The sequence below is a fragment of the Spea bombifrons genome, chromosome 2 (genome assembly GCF_027358695.1).
Source record: "Spea bombifrons isolate aSpeBom1 chromosome 2, aSpeBom1.2.pri, whole genome shotgun sequence".
NCBI lineage: Eukaryota > Metazoa > Chordata > Amphibia > Anura > Pelobatidae > Spea > Spea bombifrons.
Window position 1 is genome coordinate 55639964 of NC_071088.1, and position 20757 is coordinate 55660720.

Consider the following 20757-nt stretch of genomic DNA (forward strand, 5'->3'; position numbering starts at 1 on the left):
ATTATGAATTCCAGTGATAACTGCATACATGTGTACAGTCACGTATGTTATACGCTACAAAAGGGGAATATCAGTTGACTCACTAAACACCAGTTCTCAAGTATTGACCAAAAAAAAGCCATCAATTACCATGACATTTCATAAAAAAACTGTAACCTAGTGAATATGTAGATACAAAAGTTATATACCGTATTGGCTCGATTATAGGCCGCACCCAATTATAGGCCACACCGTTAAAGTTTGGTGCTATTTGAAAAAAAATGTTTTAAAGAAAAAATACCCAAATACATAGATATTCCCCTATTCCCCTCTGCTCCTCTGATATGGCACTCTGCCCCCCTGATATGCTTTATGCCCTCGATAATGCCACTCTACCGTGTTTCAAAAATTGGTAAATCTCCCACTCAGCGTTAAGAACATGTGATTTCCTAGTGTTCAGTACAAATCCCAAAAAACTCTCACTGACAATCTAGAATACACCTGTGACTACGTCTTAAAGGGATAGCAACACTGTCAATCTCTTGAAACTGGAGATATTATATATAGCCACATGTTTTAAAATGTTTTTTTCATTGGAGTTTTGTGGCCCTAGTCAGAAATAAAGCCAATCTGTTCACTAATCCAGGATTGTAAAGCAAGTATTGTATAATCGACATATAGCGCAAATGGCATGTGATAACACAATATGCATAATTAGTATTACATCTGCCAAACAAAGTTGCTGTAATGCCTCGCTATCAAGGCATTCAGTAACATCGAAAACTGCAGCAGGGGCCCCGTCTGACCATTCCACAGAGCGTCAATGTACGGCATAAATATGGAGATCATCTTACCAATCACAATGTGATTAGTAAAATAAATAAAATAAGAAAAAAAAGGTAAATACATAAATATTTGGTAACATGTAAAATAATTCCCCAGTGATGTCACCACCCAGTACCAACAAAATATAAAATTTATATACACTTTATTAGGTACACCTTGCTAGTACAGGGTTGGACCCTCTTTCCTTCAGAACCGCCTTCATTCTTCGTGGCATACTTTCTACAAGGTGCTGGAAACATTCCTCTGAGATTTTGGCCCATATAACACATGATGACATCACTCAGTTCCTGCAGATTTGTCGGCTGCACATCCATGATGCGAATCTCCCATTCCACCATATCCCAAAGGTGCTCTATTGGATTGAGATCTAGTGACTGTGGAGGCCATTGAAGTACAGTGAACTCATTGTCTTGCTCAAGAAACCAGTTTGAGAAGATATGAGCTTTGTGACATGGTGCATTATACTGCTAGAAGTAGCCATCATAAGATGGGTACACTGTGGTCATAAAGGGATGGACATGATCAGCAACAATACCCAGATAGGCTGTCGCGTTTTGTCAATGCTCAATTGGTACTAAGGGGCCCAAAGTGCACCAAGAAAATGTCCTCCACACCATTACACCACCACCAGCCTGAACCATTGCTAAAAGGCAGGATGGAGCCATGCCTTCATGTTGTTTACACCAAAGTCTGACCCTGCCATCTGAATGTCGCAGCTGGAATTGAGGCCAGGCAACGTTCTTCCAGTCTTCCATTGTCCAATTTTGGTGAGCCTGTGTGAATTGCAGCCTCAGTTTCCTGTTCTTAGTGGCACCCAGTGTGGTCTTCTGGTGCTGTAGCCCATCTGCTTTAAGGTTCGATGTGTTGTGCATTCAGAGATGGTATGCTGTATACCTTAGTTGTAACATGTGGTTATTTGAGTTACTGTTGCCTTTCTGTCATCTCAAACCAGTCTGCCCATTCTCATCTGACATCAATAAGGTATTTTTGTCCACACAACCGCCGCTCACTGGATATTTTGATGATCCCAGTAAAATCCCAGAAGATCAGCAGTTTCGAAAATACTCAGACCACATATATATTTTATTTAAGTCGTAAAACTAGTGTTGCATCTCCTCACAAAACCTGCCATGGAAGGAGTTAAAATATTAGCATTTGAAATACCCATGGGGTGTCTATTTTTCAAGAATGTATGGTCAGATGTCCCAATAGGACATGGGCACAGACTGACCAGATGTTAAAATTCCAGAAATATGCACCTCCACAATGTTTTAGCCCCCAAACAACCTATGCATGGGTGGTATCACTATACTGGATATGTTGCTGAATACATATTTGGGTGTTGTTTGGCAGTGACAAATACCATAAGCTGTATATTTATACCTAAAGTAGAATGTGTGTGAAGAAAAACACACAAAACAATACTACTGCAAACTTTGACAAAGGCTGGCATCATATTCCAACATGATCTAATGGCTAGAAAAGCCTCCAAGGTAAAATATATGTTTAACACTGTTCTTTTAAGAATCTCTGATCTGACCTCACAGCAGTATAAAAGCTTGGTTCACCTGTGCCTCGGGGCACGATTAATGTGTTGAGAGACTGACAAACGCCTGAATCTGCTCCTGAGAAACCTGAAATAAATCATCCGTTCCAAGACCTCTGAAAGGTAATAACACCTTTATCAGAACCTCTTGACTGTTCTGAATTTGGACTGTGACTTTAACTACCCATTTTGGATCAACTCCTGTTTTTTCTACTCTGGATACCAACCTGTACCTTTCACAGTCTCTATGGACTGTCTGCTGTTTTATCTTTAATGAGATTCTGAACTTACCCTGCCTTATTGGATCAATTGGAGATTACCAAATCAACATTTCTTCTTCGAATTCAATTGACTTTACCTGTTTGCCATATTAATCTGACCCTGTGTTCTCTGAGAGACTGAATTATATTTCAAGCCTATTTTATACACTTCTCCGCTGAAAATAAATAAGAAAAGATCTATTCATCTCATAGAAAGTGATTTAGTGAATTTATTTTGGCTAAATAACCTGTCGGTCAGCTCTCAAATGACAGCTGGTGGTAAAATGAGGGCATCGGAAGATTTAAAATACCAGCATTTGGAATACACTGGGGTGTCTAGTTTTCAAACATATATGGTTTGATGAGGGATAATTTGAACTGACCAGCTTCAAATATGTCCCAAATATAACATTGGGGCAGAATGACCAGTTTTGAAACAGCAATGTGCTACTTGAATTTATTGCCTTATAATTTGCACAAAAGCAAGAAAACATAGAAACACTGGGTATTTCTAAACCCAGGACAAATATGAGATTATTATCTATTTAGAAAAAAGGGGTACTAGATAATAAACAGAATAATGAATACAGGGATAACCAGTTCAACTAGATACCAAAAACAAAGAGGAAAGAAATTGTTCAAAGTGCAAAACCTAGATAAAATAAAGCTAAAAATAAATGAATGTAATGAAACAATGAATAAACCCTCCCTAATATATATGGAATCAATCACTAAACCCTGACATGACAAAAGTGCATGAGGCTAAATGCACCGAGTGTATAATCAGGTCTACATTGCCATTAAACACCCAAAGAGTTAAAAAAAAAAAAAAAATACTAAAAAGCATACTATGATTCCCATAGCCAACCATTGTAATAGAAGAAATATGTAAGATACATAAACAAAACTAATTATTAATATGAATTAGTAAATAAATAGATAAATGACCTGTAATGAAAAGAAAAAACTAGTCTGCTACCGGACATCAGACCAAGCATCAGCGCCAGGTTGTGAATGGCCTTATCAGAACAGCTTGCCAGAGGCACTGCCATTAAAAACTATTCTAAAGTAAAAGAAACAGATAGGTCAGGTAGGCAAGAGGGGAGAACGACCTCATGTATATCAACTCAGTGTTGATTAATTATATTAAAGAAAAAACATGAAATATTTAATACCGATAATAAAAATTAATTTATAAGTTCTATAAGTTATAAAAAAGAATAGGCCAAACCTTCATTTAGACCATCTGGAGATAGTGTTTTCATCTAATAGATCCATCTAGATTCCAACTGAAGTAAGCAACAATTATAGTTCCCTTTCCTTGGGGATTCATTAAGTTGATCAATTGCCAAAAAACTCAGACATTCATTTTGTCCATTCTGATGTGTGATGACGCGTCTGGTGTAAGGAACCAGCAACCAGACAGACACAAAAGGTAAAATATAATAACACCTTTAATAAGGCAATTGCAAAGTACAGAATCGTAGTCCAAAACATATTCAAAAGACAAGCCAGGTTCCTTAGCCAGGACGTATAATCAAACGAGCCAGGTTCAGGGAAGTCAGTATATAATAATAGCCAGGAGAGAAGTCAGACAAAGCCAGGTGTGGTAAAGTGTATGGGAGAGTGGTTGATGGGATATATATCTCACCTGGTTACCTCAGCCAGGCATGGTAGCAAACCCAGGTGCTCTCAGGTGAGGCTTCCTAAGCTCGTTACTGGGGAGGAAGCCTTAAAAGAGAGGGCTGTTAGGTTTGCAGAGAGAGGGAGAAACTGAATGAAGGAGCAGCTACAGCCAGCGCTGCAGCCCACCAGGTATGAAGCTTTACCCCATACAAAACTGGTTACTTTGCTTTGCGTCAGACCTTAGGCTGCTAGAGAGGTATCCTGCTGTTTAGTTAGAGCCGGACAGGCTTATAGTTTGTTTTGTTTACAAGGTGCTCTGTGACTACAACGTCTAAATAAACACGCTTTTACGTTGGAAACCTGTGTGAAACTGTCATTGCCGCCCCATGCGTGAGCTGTCCCCTACAATTGGTGGAGAATGCGGGCACAGTTGTGCTAGGAGCAACGGCAGGACAAAACACAGCATCTGAATTTTGTGGACATTTAAAGGGCCGGAAGCATATGTCCTGAGTGAAGGCTGCAGCACTGTAAGGCCCATCCGGCACAATGGAGGAAGTGATAAAGCAGCTGATACAGGCTAACCTGAGACATGAGCAGGCCTTGGAACAGCAACGGAAGTTTCATGCAGAGGCTTTTCACGCCCAGCAACATGCACAACAGCAGACTATGGCCCAACAACAGGAAACGAATCGCCTGTTAATGGAGCAGATTGCTGCGCTCAGAGAGACTGTTGTGGCTCAGCCCCAACAAGTGGAGGCAAGCCCCCTTGAGACTGTTAACGTGAGGAGGGCCGTTCAGCGGGGCTTACAAAAGATGACACCTGACGACGACATTGAGGCCTACCTCACCGTATTTGAGAGAGTGGCGGAGAGAGAGAGACTGCCAGTTGCAGAGTGGGCAGAAGTGATTGCACCCTTCCTGACTGGTGAACCGCAAAAGGCCTACTATGACCTCGGGGAGCAGGATGTCCGGGACTTTACAAAACTAAAAATGGAGATCCTTGCTCGCCTGGGTGTTACGCCCGCTGTTCGGGCCAAGAGAGTCCACTGTTGGAAATACACCATGGACAAGCCTGCCAGGTCCCAGATGTATGATCTGATTCATCTTGTACGCAAGTGGCTGGAACCAGAATCCACTACACCAGCCCAGATTGTGGAAAAGGTGGTAGTGGACCACTACCTCCGCGCCCTCCCGGCGGAGCTACAACGGTGGGTTGGGCATGGAGACCCCAGAACTGCTGAGCAGCTGGTCAACATGGTGGAAAGGTTCATAGCAACCGAGGACTTCCTCCGTGAGGTCCCTGCGGCACCAACACCTTCCAAGACTGTCAGACCCGCGACATCTTTGGGTAAGAGAGTTCCAGCTGGAGGTGTATGGAAAAATGTGAGAGAGAGCAGGGCTCTAGAGTTTGGGCAAGGGCAAAAGACTGATCCTGAACCCCTGGGACCCCACAATCCTAGAAAGGGCTCCCTACTAAGGAGGCCAGGGACCCCCCAGTGCTGGAGGTGCCATGAGTGGGGACACATAGCCGCCTATTGCCCTCTTAACTCAGAGCCCATGGTGTGTGACGCTAGTTGGCGTCAGTCCCTATTTGCAGAACCTGTTTGTGCAGCCATTCCAGAGTCAGAGACTGAGCCACATTTTTGTATGGTGACAATAAATGACTGCTCCGTGAAGGCACTTTTGGACTCGGGTAGCCTGGTGACTTTGGTTCGGGCCGGCCTTGTGGCTATGGACTACGTGCCGAACAAGCACATAAGAGTGCTATGCATCCACGGGGATATTGTCGCTTACCCTGTGGCCCCCATTAAGTTGGTGACCCCGTCTGGAACTGTGACCTACGAAGTCGGAGTTGTAAAAAGACTTATGCATCCGGTTATATTAGGCCGCGATTTCCCATTGTTCTGGGAGTTGTGGAAAAGGGGGAACGTTTCTGCAGCGGGGGAACAAACTCCGGCAGAGTCTGTACCCTTCCCTGTAAATAATGGGTCATGTGAGACGGCCATTGGAAACAATGATACCAGTAAGGGGCATGATGAAAAGGATGTAGGCCCACCTGAAATGTATAGTGAAGATTCTTTCCCCTTGCAGGTGTTAGCTGGGGAGGAAGAAGAAGAAACTTCCCTACCCGGCCAACAGGTCTTAGATTTAGAAATGTCTCGGGGTAACTTCGGGACCGAGCAAGTGAGAGACCCCACTCTGGGAACTGCACGGGCAAATGTCACCGTAGTAAATGGGGTACCACAGGAACCCGAAGCTGACCAGAAATTTCCACATTTTGCCCTGAATGGGGATCTAGTGTACCGGGTCACCAAAGTTAACACGGAAATTGTGGAACAGCTTCTGGTGCCGAAACCATACCGACACCTGGTGCTGGACATAGCTCATAACCATGTGTTTGGGGGGCACTTGGGGACTAATAAAACGCAAGAGAGGGTCCTCCAAAGGTTTTATTGGCCTGGGGTGTATGAAGAAGTAAAAAGGTATTGTGAGACATGCCCCACATGCCAGAAAAGTGCCCCAACACCACACTTCCGTAGCCCCTTGGTGCCACTTCCCATCATCGAAGTACCATTTGAGAGAGTTGCCATGGATTTGGTAGGGCCCATTGTCAAATCTGCTAGGGGACACCAATACATTTTGGTTGTATTGGATTATGCTACCCGGTACCCAGAGGCGGTACCCTTAAGAAACATGGCCTCCAAAAATATTGCTAGGGAGTTGTTTTACATGTTCTCTCGCACGGGGATCCCTAAAGAAATTCTTACTGACCAGGGTACGCCCTTTATGTCACGGGTCATGAAAGACCTGTGTAAGTTGTTTAAAATCACTCACCTCCGTACCTCAGTGTACCACCCTCAAACAGATGGGTTAGTTGAGAGGTTTAACAAAACCCTCAAGCATATGCTAAAAAAGGTGGTAGAAAGGGATGGCCGGGATTGGGACTGTCTATTACCCTACCTCATGTTCTCTATCCGGGAGGTGCCCCAAGCGTCTACAGGGTTTTCCCCCTTTGAGTTAGTCTATGGCCGACATCCAAGGGGTTTGTTAGATATTGCCAAAGAAACTTGGGAGACCGAGGCCACCCCATATAAAAGTGTTATTGAACATGTGGCTCAGATGCAGGACTGAATAGCGACAGTGATGCCTATAGTTAAAACGCATCTGCAAAGAGCACAGGAGGCCCAGAGCAGAATTTATAACAGATCTGCCAGGTTGAGGGCCTTTAATCCTGGGGACAGGGTCCTGGTTTTAGTGCCCACCGTTGAAAGTAAGTTTTTAGCCAAGTGGCAGGGTCCCTATGAGGTTGTAGAGAAGATGAGTGAGGAGAACTACAAGGTCCATCAACCAGGCAGGAGAAAACCCTTCCAGGTTTACCACGTAAACCTGATCAAGCCGTGGAAAGATCGGGAGTCTTTGGGGGCAACCCAGGCAGGGGTCAAAGAAGTGGGGCAACCCGTTCCCCCAGTAACAATAGGAGAGGCACTGTCAGTGCCCCAGAAGCAGGAGGTGAGGGAGTTCCTGCAAGAAAACAGACGCAAGTTTTCGGACCTACCTGGGCGTACCCACCTCATAAAACACCATATTAAAACTGAGCCTCACAGTAAAGTGAACCTGAAGCCATACAGGATACCAGAAGCACGTAGGGAGGCGGTATCCTCTGAGGTCAGGCGCATGCTTGAATTAGGTGTGATTGAGGAATCCACTAGTGAATGGTCAAGCCCCATTGTGCTAATCCCAAAGCCCAATGGGACGTGGAGGTTCTGTAATGACTTCAGGAGATTAAATGAGGTCTCAAAGTTTGATGCGTACCCCATGCCCCGAGTGGATGAACTGGTTGAGAGGCTTGGGAAGGCAAGGTACATCACAACACTTGACCTTACAAAGGGCTATTGGCAGATACCGTTGACTGAGGAGGCTAAAGAGAAGACTGCCTTTTCCACTCCAGAGGGCCTGTTCCAGTATGTTGTAATGCCATTTGGGTTACATGGGGCCCCTGCTACCTTCCAGAGGCTGATGGATCTGATTTTGAGACCGCATCGTGATTATGCCGCTGCTTACCTGGACGATGTGGTAATTTTTTCGTCTGACTGGAAAAGTCACCTCTGTAAGGTACAGGGCGTGTTAGACTCCATTAGTGATGCAGGCCTAACCATAAACCCTGAAAAATGTGCAGTGGGTCTGGAGGAAGCAAGATACCTGGGTTATATCATTGGTAGGGGGCTGGTTAAACCCCAGATCAATAAGATTGAGGCGATACAGAACTGGCCTAGGCCAGTAACAAAGAAACAAGTGAGGGCTTTCCTTGGCATAACTGGGTACTACCGTCGGTTCGTGCCCAACTTTGCCTCAATGGCAACACCATTGACAGACTTAACGAAGGGTGATAAGTCAGTGATGGTAAAGTGGAACCCCGAGGCAGAGAAGGCTTTTCAGAGTCTGAAGTCTGCCCTATGTGACCAGCCAGTGCTCGTTTCCCCAGATTTTAGGAAACCATTTCTGGTTCAGACAGACGCGTCTGCTACAGGTTTGGGAGCAGTTTTGTCGCAAGTGGTTAATGGGGAAGAACACCCAGTGCTGTACCTGAGTAGGAAACTGACCCCAGCAGAGGCAAATTATGCCATAGTGGAAAGGGAGTGTCTCGCCATCAAGTGGGCGTTGGAGTCCCTGAGATATTACCTGCTGGGCCGGGAATTCGTGTTGGTGACTGACCATGCTCCTCTGGCATGGATGAAACAGAATAAGGAGAGAAATGCAAGAGTGACCAGATGGTTTCTCTCCTTGCAAAATTTTAGATTTACAGTGGAGCATAGACCAGGGAAGTTGCATGGGAATGCGGATGCGTTGTCCAGGGTGTACTGTATGGTTGCTGACGCTGTCCAGACCTCTGGTCTGGAGTCGACGGGGGGGATATGTGGTAAAGTGTATGGGAGAGTGGTTGATGGGATATATATCTCACCTGGTTACCTCAGCCAGGCATGGTAGCAAACCCAGGTGCTCTCAGGTGAGGCTTCCTAAGCTCGTTACTGGGGAGGAAGCCTTAAAAGAGAGGGCTGTTAGGTTTGCAGAGAGAGGGAGAAACTGAATGAAGGAGCAGCTACAGCCAGCGCTGCAGCCCACCAGGTATGAAGCTTTACCCCATACAAAACTGGTTACTTTGCTTTGCGTCAGACCTTAGGCTGCTAGAGAGGTATCCTGCTGTTTAGTTAGAGCCGGACAGGCTTATAGTTTGTTTTGTTTACAAGGTGCTCTGTGACTACAACGTCTAAATAAACACGCTTTTACGTTGGAAACCTGTGTGAAACTGTCATTGCCGCCCCATGCGTGAGCTGTCCCCTACACAGGATACAAAATAACGCACTTGGAAGCCGGAACAGACACAAGGGCAAAGATGACATGGGACTGGCTGTTTAAATACCCAGAAAGAAATTGCCTGATAGCAGCCAGGTGGGTAACTGGTAATTGTGAGGCAGTATGTTAGACATCAGCTGAGTCAGTCAAAACACAGGTAGTAAAGGCTGCTCATTTGAAATCTGCAGAGAACCGTGACATCTGGAAACTGGAATCTCAATCCCATTTTTCACACAATTAATATGCTCAAGAATGTCTTCTAAATTCCCTACTAAGATGATGATATATTTATACACTTTGCAGCGTCCACATCTATAACATCCATCGACAGGATTAACAACTGCTGCGCCAGTTCACATTGAAGCATGCTGTGAACCAGCATGAGCCTCAGGTTGCGTCCTCTCCTCGTTGTGATAGATACAGTTATAGCTCTTTCCAACAATGTTTCTTATTTTAAAAAAATATCTTTGTAAAATAGTTTTGCCTGATGACCAACCACTGTCATATGTAGCAATGCAGCGAATAGTCTGTAAGCATCTTTTTAGTAAAAAATGTATTTGTACGATCTATACCCAGTGCCCTATGATATGCTTTTTTCAAACATTTGGATAGCTAATCTCTGGACCTAAACATATGCCTTAAATTATCAGCTTCCCTTTGGAACAACTCCAAGGAGGAGCAATTACGTCTCGCTCTAAGGTAATGTCCAAAGTGAATGCTTTTGTTTCCAACTGTAAAGGATAACAACTAGACTTGGGCGCCGGCGAAGTCTTCGTGTTCGTCTTCGGGGAAAAAAAATCTTTGTATTCTACGAATATTCGCCTGTTCCTGTCTTCGGTTCGGGCGAATATTCGTAGACATTCTTCATGTTAATTTTTATCTTCGTTTTTTTCCGGTTTCTTAGCAGGGGTTAATACGGGGTTAAGAAACACATTGCAGCAGCAGCAGCTTTGGCGCCATGGTTTAAAGGTCTGTGTGTGCGACTGTATTGGTCGCCGGCAGGGGGCTCGTCTGGCATCCACGAATGAAGTGCAGATGCACAAAATTTGTTGATGCCAGGCGAGCCCCCTGCCGACGACCAATAGAGTTGCACACACGGACCTTTAAATCATGGTGCGATCCGGGGTGCTCTGAAGTATACACTGCCCTAAACTGAAATCCCCGTTCTTCCCAGGCCAAGCTGCTTAGAGCAATTGTCTGAGACGTAGACAAACGCTCTGAGCAACTTGGCCTTGGAGAAACAGGGATTATTTATTTATCGTATAACATCCATAGAAGTTTAATAAAGGAATAGGGATTTTAATTATATTTGAGACCACTTTTACATACTTGCCTAACATTTGCTACTTATTTACAATGGCATACTTTCCAACAACCCACATTTTATGGGAGAGGACTGAAAAAAATCAGGACTGTCCCGAAAGAGTAGGGTCTGTTGGCAGGTATGCGGATGGGAAAATGTGGCACGAGAACTAAAAATAGCTTAGGGTTAATGTACAGTTATGTTTAAGAGTAGTAGTAGTGCACTGGTTTGGTTAAAGATGTATTATTTCTAAATAATAATCTAATGTTACATTTATTTTATTATATTATAAAAGTTGTTTTATTTTATTTATTTTTACCTACATTTGCATACTTACTGTAGGGAAATGTGGAACTGTTGGAAGGTATTTGTTAGAAGAAAGAGGGCCAAAAACCTCAAAATATCATCTTAGGGTTATAGGGCGAAGTGTGAGTTATAGCGTTAATCTTAGGCTACTGAGTGTAGAAGTGAAGGCCAGGGCAAATAACAGGAAAGGTCCTTGTGAATTGTGCATGTGTGTGTGTGTGTTATGTTTGGTTGGTTGTGAATCACACAGAAGAAAATGAAATGAAGGAATGAAAAAGCATGATATGCTGAGAAAAAGTAGATGATTGAAAGATGGAAAAGGTGAATGAGTGGGCAATTGGTGACCCACTGACCTGTTTCACTCCAGAGCAAAGCATCCAAGCACTGTCAGTCCATGGCGTTTGGCAGCGGACTTCCAGAGCTCAGACACTAGGCCCTAGCGTAAGTTGGCTACACTAGCGGAGGTAGCAGACGTTGCCACATAGCACACAGATGCAGCCAGGGGGAGAAACTATCTTGACCATTGGGGAAATTTAAGGCATGACTTTAGCCAGGAAGTGAACTGGCTGGCAAAAGATGCTGGCACCACCACAAGCAGAAGCAGCATTGGAAACAGAAAAGTTGAAAGAGTGGGCAATTGACGACCCGCTCACCTGTTTTACCCCACGGCAAAGCATCCAAACACTGTCAGTCCTTGACGTTTGGGAGCGGACTTTCAGAGCCCTAGCTTAGGCCCTAGTATAAGTTGGCTACAACCAGGGGAGAGAAACTACCTTGATCATTGGGGAAAATTTACTTTCCAAGCTAAGAGCTGGGTAACCCAACTTGGGCAGATTGAATTTAAGAAAGGCAATCAGCTCCATCAGATGAGGTGCCATGCGTGAGCGCTGTGGATAACACGCGCTAACTTTGAACAGTGGTTGGCGGACGTGATAGAAGCTGCTGCGCAACCAATGTGAGTGCAGGCCACACACTCTTCTTTTTATCCCAGTAGCTAAGAGGATCAACATTAGGCGCAGAAGGAACTTAACAGAGGTAAAGTTTGACCATTTCAGCAGCACTACTCTCCTTTCTGCTGCTAGCTCTGTCAGATGGTCCAACTATACTCCCAAGTGCCTCTTCCCAAAACACAGCCGCTCCACTCAGCTGCTTTGTGCTGCTTGCGGCACTGCTGCTGATGCCGCTGCTAGGAGTAGCAGATACCATCATCTCTTCCTCCTCCTGCACCTCTCCCTCCTCAGACGGCCTTCCCCTTTTACGCTGCCAGTCACGCACCTTTTCAAAAACCCACTGAGAACATTGAATTTCATTGCTAGCTTTCCCTTAATTCTTGGATCGCAAAGGCATGCTAGCATCATTTCAGGACTTTCTTCCATGCGTTTGCGAATGCGTACTTTTAGCAGATCCTTCAGCTTCCCGACTATGGCTGCTACATCAGGATGTAGATTGCCACCTTGAACAGCCTCACGGTTTTCAAGGAACACATCTATCTTGCTGCGTAGATGGAAGAACACTGGGATTACCTGGGCCAGACTGGCAGTGTTTGAGTTTAAATTTTCTGTGGCATCCCTGAATGGTTTAAGGACTGACACTAGCTGGGCGATCACTGTCCAATCCTCCCTATTCAATGGAGATGTAATCCCAATATTGTGCTCTGAGGCAAGATTATTGATTGCCCTCTGCTGCGCCAAAATCCTCTCCAGCATCTCTAAAGTGGAGTTCCACCGCGTACTGACGTAGATAAGGTACAGGAAGACCTGCCCTCTCTTGCTCTTCCCTCAAAAGTTGGCTAGCCTTAACACTGGAAGTACCCGCCGATCTTTCTGCAGCGTAACAGAACAACTGTTGATACATTAGTTCCTTCTGACATTGCTGCCTAGACTATAAGATGGATGATGTGGGCTGCACAGCGCACACCAACAATATGACCATCTTGCAGCACTTTAACCATGTTTGCACCAACTTCAACATTGGTGCCCGCCTCTGCTCCCACCCAAAGGCAAAACATTTTCCTTATTGCATGCAGAATATTTTCAGAAGTGTGCTTTTCATCCATCACTTCTGCATGGAGAAGGAATGATTGGTAGCCTGCTGCAGCAGCTTCCTTAGGCACACCGGGCTGCCACCAGTGTGCTGTCAAGGAAAGAAAGGCATGCTGCCTGCTAGGTGCACTCCACAAATCTGTAGTGAAATGTACACAATGACCAGCAGCCTTGGAAAGCTCCTCTTTCACTGCTGAAACACAGGACCAATACAGTGAGGGGACAATATTCCTACTGAAAGTGGAACGTGACGGAACTGTGTATTGTGGAGCCACAGCCGCCATCAATTGTTTGAAAGGCTCTCCTTCACTCATGGAGAAGAATGCACCCCCCAACAGCAATGAACTGACCAATAAGTCGGGTTATTTTATTGGCTTGCTGTTTGTGAATTGACCCCCTGAAGTGGAATGCCCCAAATTCTTCGGGTGGGCTGGACACGTTGCAGTGCTCCAACCTTTTTTGGTCTTTGGCTGCCAGCACTAGCTGTAGCTGCCATTGGCTCAGAAGCAGCTGTTGGGGTTTTTCCACACTCTCTGGAGATGGTACTAGTTGTTGTTGTAGTACCATGGCCACCAGCTATGCTGCCTGCCCTACGTTTTTCTGCATCTTTGCCCAATAGCACATGTGTTGTGTTGAGTGCTAAGATGATGCTTCATGCTAGCACTGGTGAAATGCCCAGATAATTTCCCTCTGCTTATTAGCTTCCCACAATGTTTGCACTTTCTATAGCACCCTTCTTCTACACTTTCATAGTGCTCCCAAATTGGGGCGCGGAGAGCCTTGGACTGTGCACTTTTGGGTGCTGCTCCTACTGCTCTGGGTGGATGAGCAGCAGCAGAACCAGTTCTGTGAACACTGGGAGATGGTACATTAACCTCACTCTCCTTCTCTAGGCTCTCTACACTGCTACTAATAGTGGCTGTTCTTATTGGCACAGTTACAGTACTGGCGGTGACACTGGTAACTGTGCCAGTGCAGAGGCGTGGCTTGGATGGCAAAGGAGTAAGTGGCAAGATCATGGAGCTCCTCCAGCTTCTGTTCATTATACATTAATTATACAACATTTTTGGAACCTGGTGTGTGTTTTTTCATTTCATACCCAATTTTGAGATGTCAGTGAACAAAAGTAGACCGTCTGCTCACAACTAACCTGGCTTTTTTGAGCCTAAACTGAAGAGGAAAGCGACCCGCGCTTTGACATCTACTCATGGGGGTGAGGAGGAAGAGGACGCCATGCTGACTCCTGCTGATGCTGCTCTCCCACCACACTCTCCTACTCCTTCCACTGAGGATCCTGAAAACTAAATTATCACCATTACATCGATGAAGCTTCTGCTGAAAGACACAAGACACAAGTTTCGTCAGACATTGACGACACCTTCTCCGCAGTCCAAAAAGACCTACAGGATTTGGGAGACCACACGCAGCATTTGGAAAACAAGGTGCAGGACTTCTCCACCGCTCATAACACGGTGGTAGATGCCTGCAATTCCCTTCAATCAGAGGTGGAGTCCCTCCGTCTTAAACTCAGTGATTTAGAGGATCGTTCACGCCGGAACAATATCCGTATTCGGGGCATCTCTGAGGATATTTCACCTTACCGCTTATGGGCCTATGTCATCTCCTTCATTCAGGCCCTATTGAATCTTCCACACTCGGAAGACATCAACATTCACCTTATCCATCATTTACCGCAACCTAAGTCACTACAAGGCTCTCCCCCACGGGATGTTATTTTCCGCATCCACTTCTATGAGATTAAAGAGAAGAACATGTCGAAGGTGAGGCTCAATCAGGACATTCCTGACCAATACCGCCATTTGCAACTCTTTAATGATCTCTCCCAATATACGCTAAAACAGGGGAAAACCCTCTCCGTTGTTACCACTACACTACGATCTCATAAAATTTTATATAAATGGGGCTTCCCCACTCGCCTTTTGATTACGAAAGACGGTATGACCCACAGCACTGCTAACAGAGTGGGGTCTGGACATGTTGACACCGAACATTGCACCTATTCAGCCGACGACTCGCTCCGCTACATCCTCACCTAAACGGCTGGCTCGTGAATGGACCGTGGCGACCTCTAAACGCAAGGATCCCCATGCTTAACTGACTCTCATCTTCTCAAAACAAAATCACACATGACACGAGGGGCGAACTGCTGGAGACTACATATATCAGTGGAGTCCACAGGTGGACGGCGAAAGATAACTACAGTCTCTCCCATGATGGTCAAGTCTACATGAGACTAGCAGACGTCGTGACAAAGCTGTTATATACTTTCCTAAGTCCCTATAACTCGGTTTCTCTGGATTGGCAAGTCTGAAGGAACTTTTTGCTCCCCACTTTCTACTGCTTTGGAGACCATATTTCCCATAGTCCACAAGATGTCATCACCGAGTAGCTGCGGGTATATACTCTCTGTATATACTACTTCTGTCTTCCATTTGCCCCCTTTTTACACATATATTTTATTTCTACGTCACTTTACACAAGTTCTCTCTCCTCTGTTACATCGCATTCAGAAAGCTCAGGGCCGGTGGCCTGTAGGGACCTTGTTCATTCCTGTGAATGAACGCCTTAACGTATTTACCTGGGCACATTCTTCACGTGCATCTGGTCATCCTTGCACTTGTCGCACTGCTGACATCATCTCCAGACAATTTTGGTGGCCTATTGTCTCTTCGGATTGTTGGTCTTGTAAATTTCCATTTTACTGGATATCCATTATTTTGTAAAAAAGAAAGTATTTGCCCTTCCTCCATTCCATCTATTTTTGCTTATTTGTCGCATTTAAATATTTCAGATCATCTAACTAACTTCATTTACCAGATGTAACAGGGCCCATGTCTTTCAAAAAGTGCCACAAAAAAGTGCTACAACGTTGTGACGGAACCCTCCATCATTGGTGCCCCTGGAGAGGCCTGAGAGCCAGCCTCCTCCCTACTGACCATGGGCCCTGGCTTTGTAAAGGCTTCTGTGTGTAGGTACAGGGGGTCAGTTTCTACAAGACTTGTGCATTCGTATTCGGGCGCACATGAAAACGAAAAAAATTTGGGTGCGTTTTCAAACTGAATACTAAAGAAACCAACATGGCGGCGGAAAAGCGAGCACGAAGACAAATGCAAACAAAACAAAGAATCTTCGTTTCTTCATGTTCGTTTTTTTGCGGCGCGCCCACCAAATTTTCAAAGAAGAGGATACAGATTGAGTGAGCTGATCTTCGTTTGTCCAATCAGCTCACTCATGTGACATCATGCTGAGGGCTCGTCCAATTTCTGTGCTGCTTTTTTTTTTTTTTTTTTTTTAATGGTGAAACAGGTGTTTTCCCAGGGAACAGTTCTTTAGCAGCGAGGAACCTTTCCACCATCGCAATCATCTCGCCAAATGAATCTGGAGGCAATTGTCCTACCCGTAGTGTCATGTTCAGATGAGAAGTCTACTATGCAGGATCTGCAGGTTTATACAAGGATGACACAAACTCCAGGAGGAAGATCAGACAGAAAACCTGGTGGCGAGTATTCAACGGAGCAGGGCAAACCAGAAAGAACGGAAGAAGGAACTGGTTCAAGAAGACTTATCCAATGCTTTATGTGTGGTGAACTAGGACATATAGCAGCACAGTGCCCCAGTTCTCAGGAACATATGCAGGTGAACTGGTCAGATGCCTGCCCTACTTTGGGACTGGTAAATCTAGTTGTGTGTGTTGAGGATACTAGCCAATTTCTGTCAAAAATTACGATACATGGTAAGGAAATTGAGGCATTAGTAGATTCAGGTAGTGCGGTAACCTTAGTCGCTGGTCAGCTAGCGAAAACATTGCCTGAAAAGCATGTGGGGAGAACAGGGATTTCTTGGTGTTCATGGGACTGTATACTTTCATTGTAATATTATGCTACCCATGGGAATACACAGTAAAAAGGTTATGGTTACTGCTACTGTTATACCTAGATTACCATATCCTGTGTTACTAGGAAGAAATTTCGCTATCCTATTACTAAAAACTACCTCTCGAGTTAACCCTGCACCTAATGATGAACTGTTTCAATTTTCCTCTGACCTGGTTTCTGTGGTTGGGAAATCTAGGAAGTCCAAAAGGGAGAAGAGGTTAGACAAAAATTATGTTTAATGTTATTCCCAAAGTATTAGCGGGGGAACCCACAAGTAATGAAGCTGAGGAATCTAATATACAACCTAACCAGAGTGATGGCCATGAGGCTATACCCAAGGTCCAACCCCTTAGGTTAATTGATATAGACACCTAGTATGTGTCAAGCCAATGACCCCACATTGGTGAATGCTAAGAAAGAGGTGGTGGAAATACATGGCAAAAGCGTGACCAGAAAGCAGAAGGGAACTGGTCCCTATTATATGTTAAGGGATGATCTCTTATACAAATTAGCTCAGCAGCCAGTCATAGGAAAGTAGTTCTAGACCTAGCCCATTCCCATCTTTTTGGAGGTCATCTTGTAGCAGAGAAAACCTGAGATAGATTTCTAGAGCAATTTTATTGGCCAGGAATTTATGAGGAAGTAAAATGCTATTGTGACTCCTTTGCATTGATTGACTTGGGTCCCTTTTTAGTCTGCTTGCAGCTATAGCTCCTTGTACTTTGTTCTGATCTCCCGAGTATGACTATACCGCCCTTAGTCACAATGAGAAGGCTGAGGTTCTTTTCTCACAGATGTTTAATGCACGTATCAGGTTCCAACAAAGACATTTACATCAACACCGTTGAACTAAATAACGGAGATGAATATGAAAGACAAATCATCAGACATACAGTCAACTACATGAAAAAACACGACTTGAAACTGATAACTAGACAGAAATAAATCTACATACCACTTTTGCCTGCTTGTGAGCTAAGAGAGGTTTGTATCTTGAAGATTCTTCTTCAGATGGCTTATGATTCTCAGAGAAAACTTTAAACCTTGCAATGACAACACTATTCAATCTTTGTTGGTACAAAAAGAAAAAGGAAGTGACCTGTAATAATGAATGATGGGAATAAAATAAGAGCCATCTTGTGGAAACATTATAGACACAGAAAACTTTGTGAATGCAAACACACTCTTTTCTGTATTTGAATGTTATGTAGATGTTGCTCCAAACACAGACAAGCAGTGGAACATAACTTCTTTTCTTTACTTCAGTAACCACATGCACACATATAGATATATACACAAGAGATCTAACACAACAGAACAAGTGCACATTTCCATTATGCTGCCACCTACTGGCAAAACAGACTGTATAATACCCCAATACATAACACTCCTCCCCCCTAGACCTCAAAGTCTTTCAGATAACTGGGAGGGTGAATATTTCTTCTTGGCCGCCCCAAGGTTGGAGCAGTTTCACCTGGACCATCAGCTGGGCCGTCGTCCTGTGCTCTGTCCTGTGGACTACAAGGAACAGGCTCTGCAACAACAACTCCTGGAGAACTGACACCTGCATCATCTAGTGGTTCTCCAACATCTGGCATCACAGGAGACCCAGTACGACTGGGACCCGCAGCAGGCACAATCTCGTTACTTCGTTCACGAATCTGATCTACGTGCCTTCGTAATATTCTACCATCAGTAGTCTGTACTTTGTATGACAAAGGTCCTGTGGCCACAAGTACTTGTGCAGGTATCCATCTAGGCCCAGGAGCATAGTTCCTCACATAAACAGCACTGTCAGGTACAAATACTCTCACAGTAGAAACATTATAGCGCTCATTGAATTGCAATTCTTGCTTCTCTTGCAGCTCAGACGTCAAATCAGGATGTAAACGATCCAGACAAGTTTTTAGACGGCGGTTCATGAGGAGCTCTGCTGGACTCCTACCGGTGCTTGAGCATGGTGTCACATGTTGTTGTAGAAGGAAATTTGCAAGCCTACGATTCCAGTCTCCCTCAATAATTCTCTTGAGTGAGTCTTTTGTGGTCTGAACCATACGTTCAGCTTGACCATTTGAGGATGGATGAAATGGTGCAATTGTGACATGACGAATAAGATTACTTTCCATAAAGATTTTGAATTCTGATGAGGTAAATTGTGTGCCATTATCAGACACAATTGTATCCGGCAACCCATGTGTAGCAAACAGACTCCTTAGAATCTTTATGACAGTGACCGAGGTAGCAGATGTAACTGGAACAACTTCTAACCATTTTGAAAAGGAGTCAACAACTAAAAAAAACATTTGTCCATGAAAAGGGCCAGCAAAATCTATATGTAAACGGGACCAAGGTGACCTAGTCACTTCCCATGGGTGTACCGGGGCTTTAGGTGGAGCATGACGTGTGGATTGACATGGTACACAGTTCTTTACCCACTTCTCAATAACTTCATCCATTTTAGGCCACCAAACATAACTTCTGGCTAAAGCTTTCATGCGAACTATTCCAGGATGTCCCTCATGGAGGGCATGTAAAACTTTAGCTTGTCCTGCATTTGGAATTACCACTCTGTACCCCCATAAAAGACAACCTTTATAGGCAGATAGTTCATGTTGGCGCACTACAAATGGCTTGAACATGTCTTCAACTTTTGCTTTTGGCCACCCCCTCCAAACCCAGTTGAGCACACGGGAGAGCAATGGATCCTTGGCCGACATACGAGCAATATCATTTGCATGTAAAGGAGGGTTTGAAACAGATTCCAACATGAGAACCTCTGACATAGGAGGAACAAGGAAATCAGGAGAAGGCAAAGGTAACCGGCTTAACCCATCAGCATGTGTGATATCCTTACCAGGACGATACTTGAACTCACAATCATAAGCATTCATCATAAGGGACCACCTGAGCACGCGTGGGGAAATAATTTGAGGAGTGGGAGTATTGCTGGTAAACAGACCCAGTAAAGGCTTATGATCTGTTACAATAGTAAACCTCCGCCCATACAAATAGTCATGAAACTTTTTTACCCCAGACACAATAGCTAACGCCTCCTTGTCAATTTGGGCATAATTCCTTTCTGTTGTAGATAAGGTCCATGAATAAAACGCAATAGGAGCCTCGACACCATTTCTCAAAGTGTGACTCAAAACAGCTCCAATGCCGTAAGGAGATGCATCGCAGGTAAGGTTGAGTGGTTTCTCTAAATCATAGTGTACAAGGACACTGTCAGAAGACAACAGCTGAAAGCTTTAGTATGAACGTCAGTCCACCTCCATGGAGCGTCTTTATCCAGTAGACGATGCAGAGGTTCAGCAACAGTGGCTTTGTCAGGCAGGAAAGAATGGTAAAAATTAAGCAACCCTAGGAATGCTTGCAATTCTTGTTTGTTGGTTGGAACTGGAGCTCTATGGATAGCTTCAGCCTTAGAATCAGTTGGATGAATGCCATGTGCGTCAATTCTGTAACCAAGGAAATCCACACTGCTTACACCAAAAACACACTTTTCTTTTTTAAGTTTTAGACCAGCGTCAAGGAAACGTTTCAAAACAAGTTGAAGCTGTGCAGCCAATGATTGTAGACAATCTGCTCCAATAAGAAC

The 20757-nt window shown here is 44.5% G+C and overlaps 1 protein-coding gene across 1 annotated transcript; it reads right to left on the reverse strand.

Moving 5' to 3' along the window:
* Positions 1-18553: 18553 nt before the first annotated feature.
* On the reverse strand, positions 18554-19873 carry LOC128473672 (uncharacterized protein K02A2.6-like). Its single transcript, XM_053455923.1, has one exon. The coding sequence runs from the start codon at positions 19871-19873 to the stop codon at positions 18554-18556; it is 1320 nt and encodes a 439-aa protein (XP_053311898.1).
* Between the last annotated feature and the right edge of the window lie 884 nt (positions 19874-20757).